General features: G+C 39.3%; 1 protein-coding gene across 1 annotated transcript; it reads left to right on the top strand.

The window, feature by feature from the left end:
- Positions 1 to 1,317: 1,317 nt before the first annotated feature.
- On the top strand, positions 1,318 to 9,862 carry ZHX1 (zinc fingers and homeoboxes 1). Its single transcript, XM_028147924.2, has 2 exons — positions 1,318 to 4,071; positions 8,142 to 9,862. The coding sequence occupies exon 1, from the start codon at positions 1,318 to 1,320 to the stop codon at positions 4,066 to 4,068; it is 2,751 nt and encodes a 916-aa protein (XP_028003725.2). The 3' UTR covers positions 4,069 to 4,071; positions 8,142 to 9,862.
- Positions 9,863 to 15,571: the final 5,709 nt, after the last annotated feature.

Genomic DNA, 15,571 nt, shown 5'->3' with positions numbered 1-15,571 from the left:
TGGCTCAGGGCTTCTGGCTGAGCTGTGCTCCCCCTGTGGGAGTGCACTGACCATCAGGGGGCAGCTCCTGCACTGAGCATCTGCCCCTTGGTGGTCAGTGCACGTCATAACGACTGGTCATTTCGCCTTTTGGTCGATTTGCATATTACCCTTTTATTATATAGGATAAAGCTATCACATAAAAAAAGAAGAAATAATGAAACACATCTATAATAAGGACTATGTTGTGGGACAGAAATGTAATATTTCTCTACTACAACATGGTCAATACTAGACCAGAAAATAAACCGGGGAGGAGGGTGAACTATAGGCAAACAGAGAGATCATCCCACCAAGTGCACAGACATGTGCTCTGGTATAAGGGTCTGCCTGCATGGAGGGTCCCTGGCACAGCAATCATTTCTGCTGGGCTTAAAGCATATAGAAATAAGAGTCAGGAGATTGAAGTCGGGCCAGGTTGTGAAGGGAACTCTGTGTGGCTTCAGGAGTTTGGACTTTATTCTTTCATAAATTTTAAGTCAGAAGACTGATATGATTAGATGTTTTTTATAAATTCTGGTAGCACTGTGGAAAATGATTAAGAATAGTGTTTCTAAAACTTTGATCACACATATTGTATCTTTGCTTCTTTACCATACTTGGGCATGCTTTTGGGATGATGAGATAGACCAGTAGGAGCAGGCATAACTGATGGATTGAATTTCTTATACACTTAATGGCCATAGTCTCTGAGTATCTATGACTGCTTTTTATAGTTTTAAAGTTTCTCCCTTGTTAACTGATTATCATTTCACATTGGTAATACTCTTGGCAAAGCAAACTTGTTCCCCAGCATCCCTTCCAATATATAGCTAGCTGAAAAATCCAAATAAGCCTGTGGGCTGACCCATGAATATAGTGCATGACCCTCAGTGAGTTGGTTTGGAGACATCTATTTTAATTCTTAGAGGACTTTTTTCCCCTAGTTTTGATCTTATTTCAGATCTTTATAACTAAGCCATCCTACAACTTCATATAAGTGAAATATAACTTATTTGTTTAAAAGATCATAATCACTCATTTAAAAACATTTTTAAATTTATTTTAATGTAGGTGATTGGAGTTGTGCTTCAAAAATTCCAGCAGTTCAACAGTATTTTATCTGCCAACAATAAATTCTTTACTTGATTGAACCATGAAAAAGCTGCTAATGAGACTTGTTGAGCATAAAAATGGACCTGAAGAACCAAAAGCCATTGTTTTCAAATGAAGAATACTGAATAGTTTTAAGCCTCAATGCTTTTTAATCACCATTGAGATTTCCCCCATAACATCAGAATGGCAAGCAGGCGAAAATCAACAACACCCTGCATGGTCCTTGCCAGTGAACAGGATCCAGACCTCGAGTTGATATCAGATTTGGATGAAGGGCCTCCTGTACTCACGCCTGTAGAAAACAGCAGAGCAGAGAGCATCTCAAGTGAGGAAGAAGTTCATGAATCTGTGGATTCTGACAATCAGCAAAATAAAAAAGTTGAAGGTGGTTATGAATGTAAATATTGTACTTTTCAAACTCCAGACCTAAATATGTTTACTTTTCATGTGGATTCAGAACATCCCAACATAGTGCTAAATTCCTCCTATGTTTGTGTTGAATGTAATTTTCTCACCAAAAGGTATGATGCACTTTCTGAGCATAATCTGAAGTACCACCCAGGAGAAGAGAATTTTAGGTTGACTATGGTGAAACGAAATAACCAGACAATCTTTGAACAAACTATAAACGATCTGACTTTTGATGGTAGTTTTGTTAAAGAGGAGAACTCGGAGTCGGCTGAATCTACAGAAGTTTCTTCTTCAGGAATTCCTATCAGTAAAACTCCCATCATGAAAATGATGAAAAATAAAGTGGAGAACAAGCGTATTACAATTCATCATAACTCAATTGAGGATGTTCCTGAAGAGAAAGAGAAGGAGATCAAACCAGACCATGAAGAAAGTGTGGAAAATCCTAGTTCTTCAGCTTCTGACTCTAATACCAGTACTTCCATTGTCAACAGAATACACCCAAATGCTGCCAGCACGGTAGTGACCCCAGCAGCAGTTCTTCCTGGACTAGCACAGGTGATAACCGCTGTGTCAGCTCAGCAGAATTCCAATTTGATTCCCAAAGTCTTAATTCCTGTTAGTAGCATTCCTACCTACAATGTTGCATTGGATAACAACCCCCTTTTGCTTAACACCTACAAAAAATTCCCTTATCCAACCATGTCAGAAATTACTGTTCTTTCCGCTCAAGCAAAATATACAGAGGAACAGATCAAGATATGGTTTTCAGCCCAACGTCTAAAACATGGTGTGAGCTGGACTCCTGAGGAAGTAGAGGAGGCAAGAAGGAAGCAGTTCAACGGAACAGTACACACTGTACCTCAGACCATAACTGTTATTCCGACACACATTTCCACAGGGAGTAATGGCTTACCATCCATTTTACAGACATGCCAAATAGTTGGTCAGCCAGGCCTGGTTCTTACACAAGTAGCTGGAACAAACACCTTGCCGGTAACAGCACCGATAGCCTTGACAGTGGCAGGGGTGCCAAATCAAAGCAGTGTACAGAAAAGTCAGGGCCCTGCTGCTCAGCCTCCTGCAGAAACAAAACCAGCAGCAGCAGCCACAGCAGCAGCAGCGGCAGCAACAGCAACAGCAGCAGCAGCCACAGCAGCAGCAGCAACAGCAACAGCAACAGCAACAGCAGCAGCAACAGCAGCAGCAGCAACAGCAGCAGCAGCAGCAGCAGCAGCAGTCCCAACTTCTCAGCCTGTCAAACACGAAACCACACTGGCAAACCCCGATTCATTTGGCATTCGGGCAAAAAAGACTAAAGAGCAACTGGCAGAATTAAAAGTCAGCTACCTTAAAAATCAGTTTCCTAATGACTCAGAAATTAGCAGACTTATGAAAATCACAGGCTTGACAAAAGGAGAGATTAAAAAATGGTTTAGCGACACGAGGTACAATCAGAGAAATTCAAAGAGTAATCAGTGCTTACATCTCAACAATGATTCCTCCACTCCCATTATTATCGACTCCAGTGATGAAACCACGGAATCCCCAACTGCTGTTACTTCACAGCATAAACAATCCTGGAATCCTTTCCCCGACTTTACTCCCCAAAAGTTTAAAGAAAAGACAGCAGAGCAGCTCCAGGCCCTTCAGGCCAGTTTTCTCAACAACTCCGTACTGACAGATGAAGAATTAAATAGGTTAAGAGCGCAAACCAAACTGACCAGGAGAGAAATTGATGCTTGGTTTACAGAGAAGAAGAAATCAAAAGCTTTAAAGGAAGAGAAAATGGAAATAGATGAAACCAATGCAGGTAGTTCCAAAGAAGAAGCGGGAGAAACTTCTCCTGGAGATGAATCTGGTGCGCCTAAGGCAGGGAGTGCAGGCAAGATATGTAAAAAAACACTTGAGCAATTGCACATGCTCAAAAGTGCATTTGTCCGAACCCAGTGGCCGTCACCAGAAGAGTATGACAAGTTGGCCAAAGAAAGCGGGCTTGCTAGACCAGACATAGTTAGTTGGTTTGGGGACACCCGTTATGCTTGGAAAAATGGAAACTTAAAATGGTACTACTACTATCAAAGCTCCAATTCGAGTGGTATGAATGGTCTGTCTTCCCTTAGGAGAAGGGGGAGAGGAAGACCCAAAGGAAGGGGAAGAGGAAGGCCGCGCGGGCGGCCTAGAGGAGGCAAGAGAATGAACAACTGGGACAGGGGGGCGTCACTCATAAAATTTAAAACTGGAACTGCAATACTTAAGGATTATTACCTGAAGCACAAATTTCTTAATGAGCAAGACCTTGACGAACTTGTTAACAAATCACACATGGGCTATGAGCAGGTCAGAGAGTGGTTTGCCGAAAGACAGAGAAGATCAGAGTTAGGTGTAGAGTTATTTGAGGAAAATGAGGAGGAAGATGAAGTTGTTGATGATCAGGAAGAGGATGAAGAAGAAACAGATGATAGTGACACCTGGGAACCCCCACAACATGTGAAGCGGAAGCTTTCTAAATCAGATGACTGAAATGTAAGTTTTTAATCCAAGCATATATTCATCAACCACACACATTTAGAACAGCCACCTGGTATCTGTCATCTCCACTTTTGATAGTTTTCTTAAATAGTTTTTCTTTTACCTAATAAGAGAACTAGGTACTAGGAGTATAGCCAATAAATATATGATTAGCATGTATAGTCTGATTATTATGATTGTTCTGTTTAATATGTAGAGTTTAGTGTTTTGTACTTTGTTTTAAAGGAAAGTCACCCATTTTCTAAGAAGGGAGACTGGTGGGTATGAGGGAATACACAAATACTAAAGATAACTAAAGTGTAGTTTTTGTAACCCTCCTTCACTAAAGCTTCATTTTTTGCCTATTTAAGGAAATTAAAAAACAAAAACTAAAAAGAAGGGGGAAAGTATACTGCAGGAAAGACTTGCCACAGGGGTGAGGATTGCTCAGTTTCAGGAAACTAGGTGAAAATGGTATCTTTTTTCTTTCATTGTATTAACCCCAAAACTGTAAGATTTTTAACTAAAGTTTAAAATGCTTTATGTATTAAAAATAACTCAATATTTTTTCTATTAAAAGCCAAAGGTCTATTTTAGGCCATATATAAGTTCCATGTTTACTTGGGTGGCATCTGTTTTTAAAAACTGTAATATAAATTATTTCTGTTTTAGAGATCAAAAGGTAAACAACAAATTTGATATTAAATTAACTCAATTGCCTAAAATGTATTTTCATTCTTTGATATAAAACAAACCTGCTACCAGCAAAAATGCTGTATTTAGTTAAAAATATCTCCCTGTAGTCATAAAAGTGCAAGTAAATATGCTTTAAATGTAAAGGTTTGGCATATTCCTTAAATCTTCATTCTTTTATAGGTTGGATTAATTAAAACGTCACTGTAGTTGCAAATCAGATATCTGGTTTGGAGTTAGGACTTCAATTCTTAATACTTTTGGAATTCCGTAACATTGTTCTGTTCTTTACTCTCAGTTTTTGAGTGTTTCAGGATAAAACTGTACTTTTCAAAAAACAATGCAATTTTCATGAAATGTTTGTATATGTCTATCAGTAGTCCAAAAGCATCTTATTATCCGAAATTACTGCAGTGTTGTCAGACTGTAAGGGAGGAAACGAGGCATAGACTCTTAGGATCACATGAGCATATTTAAGTATTTCCCTAGCTTTTTGCATCTCTATCCCAGCCTCTACTTTTACCCTCTCTTTTTCTGCACAGTATCTCCTTCATTCCCCCACATCTTCCTTCATGGTTTTATTTATTTTGTTATAACAATTGCTTATAGAGAGCTTAATATGTCCCAGACACTATTCTTACTGTTTAGCAATCCTTTTCCAAGTTTTCTTTTCATTAACATTTTTTTTCAGGCAGAGAAAAAGATGAAACTAAAAATGCACCTACTTTTGAATAAATCTCATTCAGGTTATAGAACAAACTGTATTGTAGGTTATAAGTTAAATAGCTTTGTACAGCTTTATCCTGAGGCAGTCCTCCATTTCCTACTGTCAGAACTCTTCAGGACAGGCTTTCTTCTGACCCAGATACATAAAATATTTTTAACAGGCTTTTTCTTTTTTTATTGCTAGACACAAAAATGTGCACTCAGCCAAGATTAAAACAACAAAATTTTTGCCGCAATGAATTGTTGTTGTAGTAACCTCTGCAGTGATTTTTTGGGGAATTGCAGTCTTCTAAAACTAATGTGAACTTTTTATATACTTTAGTTTGACCTTACTTTAAGTTTGTGTGGATAATTATTATATTAATACTTGAATAGGTGCTATGATAAAATATTTCACACAAAGCCACAGTTTTCAAAAATTGTGTCATACATGTTATACGTGTACTTTTGTGGTACATATGCAAACTTGCCTTGCTCTTAAAATATGCAAAAGTCTAGTCCTGGCCAGTTTGGCTTAGTGCAGTGGTCGGCAAACTCATTAGTCAACAGAGCCAAATATCAACAGTACAACGATTGAAATTTCTTTTGAGAGCCAAATTTTTTAAACTTAAACTTTTTCTAACGCCACTTCTTCAAAATAGACTCGCCCAGGCCGTGGTATTTTTGGAAGAGCCACACTCAAGGGGCCAAAGAGCCGCATGTGGCTCACGAGCCGCAGTTTGCCGACCACAGGCTTAGTGGATAGAGCATCAACCTGTGGACTGAAGGGTCCCAGGTTCGATTCCAGTCAGGGGCACATGCCCAGGTTGCAGGATCAACGTCCGGTGGGGAGCGTGCAGGAGGCAGCCAGTCAGTGATTCTCTTTCATCATTGATGTTTCTATCTCTCTCCCTCTTCCTCTCCTCTAAAATTAATAAAAATATATTTAAAAATATATATATGCAAAAGTCTGAAATTATAAAGACATTAATTAACAAATTATTGGTTTAACAAATTAAGTTTTTATCCTACAAAAGGATTCACTGTAAGTTTCCTCTCAGTAGTTACTTTTTCATTTAAATATAGTGCAACATACCAAAAAAAAGTAACCAACCCTTTCCAAAATAGTTATTGCAAAAAGTGAGATACAGTAGTACCCCTTTATCCTTCTGGGATATGTTCCAAGACCCTCACAGATAGTACCAAGCCCCTTATAAACTATGTTTTTTCCTGTATGTATGTACCTATGATAAAGTCCAATTTATAAATTAGGTACAGTAAGAGATTAACAATAACTAATAAAATAGAACAATTATCCTATATAATAAAAGCCTAATATGCTAAGTGTCCAGTCATCTGTTCAACCATTCAAAGTGTAATATGCTAATATGCTAAGGCTGCTCAACCGCTCGCTATGATGTGCACTGACCACCAGGGGGCAGACACTCTGACTGGTAAGTTAGCTTGCTGCTGGGGTCTGGCTGATCGAGACTGAGCTAGATGGGCTGGACATGCCCAGGAGCCCTCCTGTGGTCCCTCCCCAACCCTGATCATGCACCGGTGGGGTCCCTCGGCCTGGCTTGAGTCCTCTTGCAATCTGGGACCCCTCAGAGGATGTCAGAGAGCCGGTTTCAGCCCAATCCCGCAAGCCAGGCCGAGGGACCTCTTTTGTGCACGAATTCGTGCACCGGGCTTCTATTACTGTAATAAAAGTTATGTGAATGTGGTGTCTCTCTCTCTATCTCCCCCACCCTCTTTCTCTCTCTCTCTCTCTCTCTCTCTCTCTCTCTCTCTCTGATAACTGACCAGATAATCCAGAGGACTACTAAGTGGCAAATGGGCAGGTAGTATATACAGTATAGATCTGCTGAACAGAGGGATAATTCACGTCCTGGGCAGGATGAAGGGAGATGATGTGAGATTTCATCATGCTGCTCAGAACAGCATGCAATTTAAAACTTATGAATTGTTTATTTCTGGAATTTTCCATTTAATATTTCTGGACTGTGGTGGACCACAAGTAACTGAAGCCACAGAAAGTGAAGCCATTGATAAGGAGGATTACTATACATGTGTGTCTTTTGCACAGTCCGGCCTTGTACAGTAAGTCCTCACTTAATGTTGTCAATAGGTCTGTGACTTTAAGCGAAGTGATGTATAAGGAAACCCAATTTTACCACAGGCTGATGGATATAAGCAAAAATTAAGTTCCTGTAGCATCTCATCATGTTATAACAAAATGGTGTTGAACCAATCAAAGTTATTTGAGGACTTGATGTATATAAATAGAAAAAAAATACAAGAGTTAAGAAAAAAGAAAAAATACAAGAGTTTAGATTTCATAGTTTATTTATTACAGACACTGACAATGAAATATATACTTCTTACTAATAATTTTAAATAAATTATTTCATATAGGTATATGCAATATAGGTAAAAATTATTACGTATAGGTGAAAATGTCTTTAAGGCAAGTCTAGTATATGCAGAACACATACATAGGAATTGCACACAAAATCTACTGCATTATATATTTGGAAGTGATCTCAGTATTGCTGAGTGATTACAGAGGATGTGTTTTCATGGCTAATTTGTATCATTTTTATTTCTAAAAGAGGTAAACATTAAAGTATGGTTTCCTTTAAATTTTTAGTTTTTTATTGTGTGTGTGTGTGTTTTTTTTATAGCTGCCTAAAACGTTGGAGGAGAATCAATTCTTCAACTCAAGCTGTCTGATTTACTGTGAATGGGCCCAATCTTTATGACACTGAAACCCTTTGGGAGCATACACATTCTCAAAAAATAGGATCCAGTACCCAAAAGAAATGGAACTTAATGTTGTGCCAAAGTTAAACTACTGCAGCTGGTGGAAGTTCTGCAATGTAAATAGAACACATTAAAAAACAACTTGTAAAAATTCAAATTTTAATACATTTTTATTCTGATAAGATGGAGACATTCTGATTCTTGGACTTTCAGAGGGGGTTTAATGACCACTAGAGCTTGTCCTCATATTTTGTCTAGTGTAATACTGTATATCTGGTGAGATGGACCTTATTGTCTGTATTCTCTGATATGTTATTAGGCTTATACTTTGAGTGACCAAAAAGTTCCCAGAGTAAAAATTGTTGGAAACAGGAAAAAGAAAAACCTGATTTATTTCTGTCATTTATCAGGCCCTGCATGAAGATTAAAAGTTATGCATGGGCTTATACATTTTCAATGTAAGTGAAAATACAGCCTTTTGATACATGTTGGCACAATAAGATTTTGAGGTATTATTGGCCCTTAATGATTAGATCTTTCATGGATACCACTATTACTACTTGTAATGCTTCTGTTACTTGTTTTTATTCGAAGCTGAATTGGATTTTTATTAAACTGAAGATAATCAACACTGAAAAAGGAAAAGAAACTGGCATAAGAATTTGGATGGGGTGAGCCTCTGAAATAAATGCTATGCCAATCGTATGGAAATCAAATGTTTGTACAGGTGTCAGATCAGAATTTTCAAGAATTATCTTTCAGTGAAATTCAACTTTGTGTAATAACTTCAGTGAATAGAAAAAAAATTCTTAACTGATCATAATGAATTAAAAGTCAGCTTTTCAGGAGACTGAAAGTTCCTACTAACTTATAAACCTTGTAAAAACTGGTGCTGTTCATTCATGTTGAGAAGGACCCTTTCTTTTGTGACTAGGGGACCATTTTTCAAAATGTGCTTTCTTCATAGAAGAAATGTTCAGTTCAATTAGCTTTGTATTTTATTTTATTTATTTTCATTTACTTTTATTCCTCACCTGAGGACATGCTGAGAGAGAGAGAGAGAGAGAGAGAGAGAGAGAGAGAGAGAGAGAGAGAGAGAGAGAGAGAGGTTGCCTTCTGTAGGGCATGTGCCCTGACCGGGATTGGAACCAGCAACCTTTCGGTGCACAGGACAGTGCTCAACCAACTAAGCCACTCTGGCAGGGCTCCGTTAGCTTTGTGTTTTAAAATGTTGGGGTTTTTTGTCTGTTTTTTTCTGAATGACCAGATGTAGTGGGCTTGGCCAGTTTAATCTAATTTAATGGATAATAAATATTAATCTCATGTTTTTACCTAAATGTTTGTCAGCTAATGAAAATGTTATGAAAAAGCCTTGAATATGCATGCTGCTTTCATTTTTATAAACTTTTCATTTTTTAACTATAGCTTTATTAGTAATTCCAAAATGCTGCCGTTTAGCTGATTTCTTCGCTCAGACAGCTGGCTTTGTGGGTGGCTTTTTCATACTACTGTTAACTTTTTTAAAAGAAGCAATGTAAAGATTGTAACAATTTAATGCACTAAACTGTTCTTTCTTTTACACATTTAAAAACTTAAAGCTCTCTGTATTATAATAATTAAATTGCTCCCTTTTTTAAACCTTGCTAATGTGGTCTGAGTTTTGCTTGGTAATAATTTTCATATTTTCAAAATTTGAAATGTCAAGTATTAGACAAGTATAAAGCCATTGAATATACTTATATTTCATTACAATATGTAACTTTGTATAGCTGTTAAAACTATTGAAATGTTCCCTCCTGTCTCTTTTGTAGACTTGGCCCTTAATACTGCTATGATGTTTGCTAGATTTTAAATCTATTTATTTGACAGAGCAAAAGAACCCCCTCCTGGATGTATCCAAAATAAATGTTAGCTGTGATTAGTAGTTTTCAGTGATTTCCCCTCCCCATTTTATTAACTGAGTGTTTATTTTTAATGTGGTAAAATACACATAACAAAATTTACCATTATATCTGTTTTTAAGTGTAAAATTCAACTGCATTAATTATATTCATAATGTTGGGCAATCATCACCACTATTTCCAAAACTTATTCATCATTCCAAACAGAAACTCTGTAACAGTTAAGCAATAACTCTCGATTCCCCTCCCCCCAGCCCCTGATAACTTTTACTCTACTTTCTGTTTCTATGAATTTGCCTGTTCTTGATATTTCAAATAAGTGGAATCATAACAATACTTGTCCTTTTGTGTTTGGCTTATTTCATTTAGCATAATGTTTTTAAGGTTCATTCATGTAGCATATATCAGAATCTCATTCCTTTTTATGGCTGAATAAATAATCCTGTGTGTGTACCACACTCTGTTTATTCATCTGTGATGGATGGACCTTGGGTTATTTCTACATTTTGGCTAGAAAAATGCTGCGTTGAACATGGCATACAATTATCTGATTGAGTCACTATTTTCAGTTATTTTGTGTATATACTTAAAGTGGAATTGCTGAGTTATAGCATAATTCGATGTTTAAATTTAAAGAACCATCAACTCATGCATAGCCTCCTCCATTAATGTCCCCCACCAGAATGGTAAATGTGTTACAATTGATGAACCTATACTGACACATTATCACCCGAAGTCCATAGTTTAGGGTTCACTCTTGGTGTTGTACACTCTCTAGGTTTGGACAAATGTATAATGATATGTGTCTGCCATTACAACATCATACAGACGCAAGCAGAGCAGCAGAAGGTATATTTCCATAGAATAGAGAAGCTGAAAAGCTGCAACAGGTACACTTCCATAGAATGAGGGAGCTGGGAACAGCAAAAGGTCTATATTTACAAAATGAAGAGAAGGAAGCCCTTCATCCAGAAGGAGAAGAAAGCCCAAAGGGAATAGGAAAACAATAAGGAAGGAGTGGGAACTTCACATGTCCCCTTTGAGCCTAGGAGTTACTATAGTAACCAGTCTAAGGGAATAGTGACCAAGCAGAGGGGTTATCAAGGCACCAGGATCTGCAGCCTTTATAAGCCACAGGGAAAAGGCACTCAGTGGGACCCTTTCTCCCTCCCCACGTGGGAGTCTGTACTTGTTCTTCAATAAATCTCCACCTTTGCTATATATATATATTACAGAGTAGCTTCACTGCCTCAAAAATCCTCTGTGCTTCTATTCATCTTTCTCTTCCCCAAACCCCTGGTAACCACTAATCTTTTACTATCTTGATAGTTTTGCCTTTTCTAGAATGTCATATAGTTGGAAGCATATAGAATGTAGCCTTTTTAAATTGGCCTCTTTCACTTAGTAATACTTATTTAAGGTTCCTCCATGTCTCTTCATTGGCTTAGTAGCTCTTTTTTTCTTTCTCTCAATCCCTCCACTTCCTTCCCCTAGCTCATTTCATTTTAGTGCTAAATAATATTCCATTGTCTGAATGTACCAGTTTATCCACTCACCTACTGTGGAATGACATCTTGGTTGCTTCTAGGTTTGGGCAATTATGAATAAAGCTGCTATAAAAATTCATGTTTGGGTTTTTATGTAGGCATAAGTTTAAATCCTTTGGGTAAATATCAAGGAGTATGATTGCTGGATCATATGATAAAAGTATGTATAGTGTGTTACAACATTTTTCATTCCCACCAGCAGTAAATGAGAGTTCTTATTGTTCCACATTCTTGGCCAGCATTTGGTGGTTTCATTGTTCCGGATTTGAACATTATTGTTTTAATTTTCATTTCCTTGATGACATACGATGTTGAGCATCTTTTCTTGTGCTTATTTGCCATCTGTATAACTTCTTTTGGTGAGGTGTCTGTTAAGGTATTTGGCCCATTTTTCAAATCAGGTTTTTTTCCTTATTGTTGAGTTTTAAGAGTTCTTTGTATATTTTAGATCATAGTCCTTTACCAAATGTGACTTTTGCAAATATTTTCACCTGGGCTGTGGCTTGTCTTCTCACCCTTTTGAAATTGTCTTTCACAAACAAATTTTGTGAAACAGTATTTTATTTTTAGGAAGTCCAGCTTGTCAATTATATCTTTCATGGATCATGCCTTTGGTATTGTATCTAAAATGTCATTGCCATACCTGAGGTCATCTAGGTTTTCTCCTATGTTATTTTCTAGAGGGTTTTATAGTTTTTCATTTACATTTAGATATATGATCTATTTTGAGTTCATTTTTGTGAATGTTGTAAGGTCATTTTTTTGCATGTGGATGGCCATTTGTTAAGTACCACTTGTTGAAAAGACTTTCCTTAAATTCAAAGTACTTAGTTGAATTAAGCTTTCTTTTTTCTAGACTTTCTTTGTACTTTATATACCTCTTAAGGTGTTTATTACTTTCTATTTTATATTACCAGTAGATGTCTAATGCACAAAATTCATGCATGGGTAGGATCCCTAGGCCTGGCCGGAGATCAGGGCCGATCTGCAGGGTGACTGGCAGGATGATTGGGAGGGTGGTGGGGGGGGGTCCCCCTGCTGGCACCCACCTTGGCCGGCCTGGCGCCACCTGCTCGCCAGCCCCGCCCCCTGCTGCTGTCCACTCACTGGCCGGCCCTGCCCGCCATAGCCAGTCACCTCCCTTTGCAGGGTGACCAGCGGGGCGATCTGGGGGCCCCCCACTGGCACCCACCTTGGCTGGCCTGGGGCCTGCAGGCTGCAGGCAGTTCCTGCGTTGAGCATCTGCCCCCTGGTGGTCAGTGTGCATCATAGCAACCAGTCATTCTGCTGTTCAGTCTATTTGCATATTAGGCTTTTATTATATTTTCAATCCCTTGATCATTAACTGCTTTTTACAGAGTAGGTAGACAGTTGCTTTGATTGAAGTAACAATGAATTTTATTCCTTCAGTCTGGCTTGTCCTTATTCTGATGTTGTCACCATCACAGTAGTTGCCTCCCCTAGAGGCCTCCAGCATCTCTTCCTGATCTGCTCAGTACTAACTGCTTCTCCTATGTCTACCTAACAGGTCTTGGTTTATACTTTATTCAGTACCTGTCAAATTGGCTTTGTAAGTACATCTATTTCACTAGCAGAGCACTTTCAAGGCAGAAACTACATTTTTAAAATCTTTTTTTAGCTAGCATTAACTGAATACTTACTATGTGCCAAGCACTAGGTTGAGAGGGTTACTTGATTAATCTCAATCCCAATGCACAGTCCATGAGGTAGATGCTATTATTATCCCCATTGTATTGTTGGTGAAACTGAGGGTCACAAAGGATCAGATTCACACACCGAGTATCAAACCTGAACCGTCTGCAGAGCTCTCACCCTTAACCATTGCCTAGCCAGTGTCTTCACAATATTGTTACTCAATAAATGTTCATCAAACTGAACTAGAGATTGTGAGTTTGGGAGTCAGGAGAGAAGAAAAGCATTGCCAGACTGGTTGTGCACATATCTGGTGTTGGCAGACAGTCTTTGTCTTTGGACAACAGCCTGTGATACTGGAATGAAATGAACTGAGCTATCCCTGAGAAAATTTTGTTTGGCTCAAGACTTGCCAGCCTGAATAAAAGGGCATTAAATTGAGATTTGTAGTGGGAGTGGGATGGGGGAGACGCAGAGAGGCTAAAACTCAGCTACATACATCATATGACAGCCAAGGGAGTGACAGGCAAATAACCTGACACCATGGGCACCATGCACAGTCAATGCAAGAAAGTACAGCCCAGATGGTAGTAAGATACACGTGGAGTTTTGTATCATTAGATCATTCATTCATTCATTCATTCAATAAATGCATACTGAGCACACAATAGACTCTGCCTCACTCTCCTGTCTCAGGCCAGGCAGCTAGCTCTCCTTTTTGCTTGCTCAGCCTCAGCACCACAGCTTGCTTTCTGCTCCTCATTCTTGCAGCTTTTCAGAAGTTCTTGCTTCCACCTGCAAGGCTACCTCCAGATGTCCTCTTGGCCAGCTCCTCTTCACTCCGGGCTCAGCTCAAAGATCACCTCTTCAGAGGTGCCTTCTCTGGCCACCCTCCCCGAAGCAGTCTCTGTCTCACCTCACTCTTCCACTTTCATGTACAGCACTTACCACAGTCTCAAACTACTTTGTTCATTTATTTACTTGTTATTTACCCACTAGAACTTAAGTTCCATGGAGCAAGGATCTTGTCTGTCTTATTTATCACTATCCTCCACTCTGAGGATACAGACCTTGGCTTAGAGCAAGTCTCAAGACATTTTAGTTGAATCAATGAATGTACCTATTATAAAAATGTACAGACTATGGGAAATAAATGAGAGAGCTCAGTATGCTAAGATCTCTATATATAAAAGCCTAAGTGACTGAACGACCGAACGACCAAACAACTGGTCACTATGATGTGCACTGACTACCAGGGGGCAGACACTCAACGCAGGAGCTGCCCCCTGGTGGTCAATGCACTCCCACAAGCGGGCTCATGGCTGGAGGCAGCAGCAGGTGCAGCAGGGCCGGGATGAGTGGGAGTGGCGCCCAACCTGGGCTCGGGCTCCTCCCTGGGCACCTGCTGTTTTGTGCACTACTACATCCCTCGGGGGATGTCGGACTGCCAGTTTCAGCCCCATCCCCGCAGGCTGTGGGGATGGGGCTGAAACTGGCAGTCTGACATCCTCCGAGGGGTCCTGGATTGCGAGAGGGTGCAGGCCAGGCTGAGGGACCCCACCGGTGCACAAATCCATGCTCCAGGCCTCTAGTAAGTTAATAAATACCCAGGAGAATTAGTGGATGATGCATGCCAATAATGGAAGGGTATGCTTTGCTAAAACAAAACAAAACAAAAAAAAAACAGAAAATAATGGAAAAGGGGAAAAAGCAATATTTACAAATATCTGAGCAAGCAGAGAAAGGGGGCTCAGAGGAGAACAGCCTGGGTAAGAAAAGGAGGGGAAGAGATGTGATTTCATTCTGGAAGGTGTTCTACCGGTTGCCAAGCCCCATTATTCTCTATCCTACCACTTGGCCACAATCTGTAATTAAGTAATTTGCTTGCTCACATGTGTATCATATGTCTTCTCCACCTTAATTCAGGCTCCTTGAGAGGACCATGAGTGATAGGTATATCCTCATCACCTGGCACAGAGTAGGCCCTCAAGAATACATTGGGTTATGCACAGAATGCTTAATGAATACTGTGTACCAAGTGCTGCCCTAGAGGAGCATAGACTGTAGAGGGGAGAGGATTCACATGCAAAGAGCGTAACAACCCATTCAACAAGGAGTGAAGGCCTACTGGGTGCCAGACACTATGCTTGGCGCTAGACAGAGAGACGTCCCGGCCTAGAATGAGGTCATGGTCTCCTGGGAGTGAGGGACAAGAAAACATGGACAAGAGCTGTATGAAATGAGAAATGC

Source organism: Eptesicus fuscus, chromosome 19 (genome assembly GCF_027574615.1).
Source record: "Eptesicus fuscus isolate TK198812 chromosome 19, DD_ASM_mEF_20220401, whole genome shotgun sequence".
NCBI lineage: Eukaryota > Metazoa > Chordata > Mammalia > Chiroptera > Vespertilionidae > Eptesicus > Eptesicus fuscus.
The sequence above is the reverse complement of the archived record's forward strand: the minus strand, read 5'-3'. Positions and strand labels throughout refer to the sequence as shown.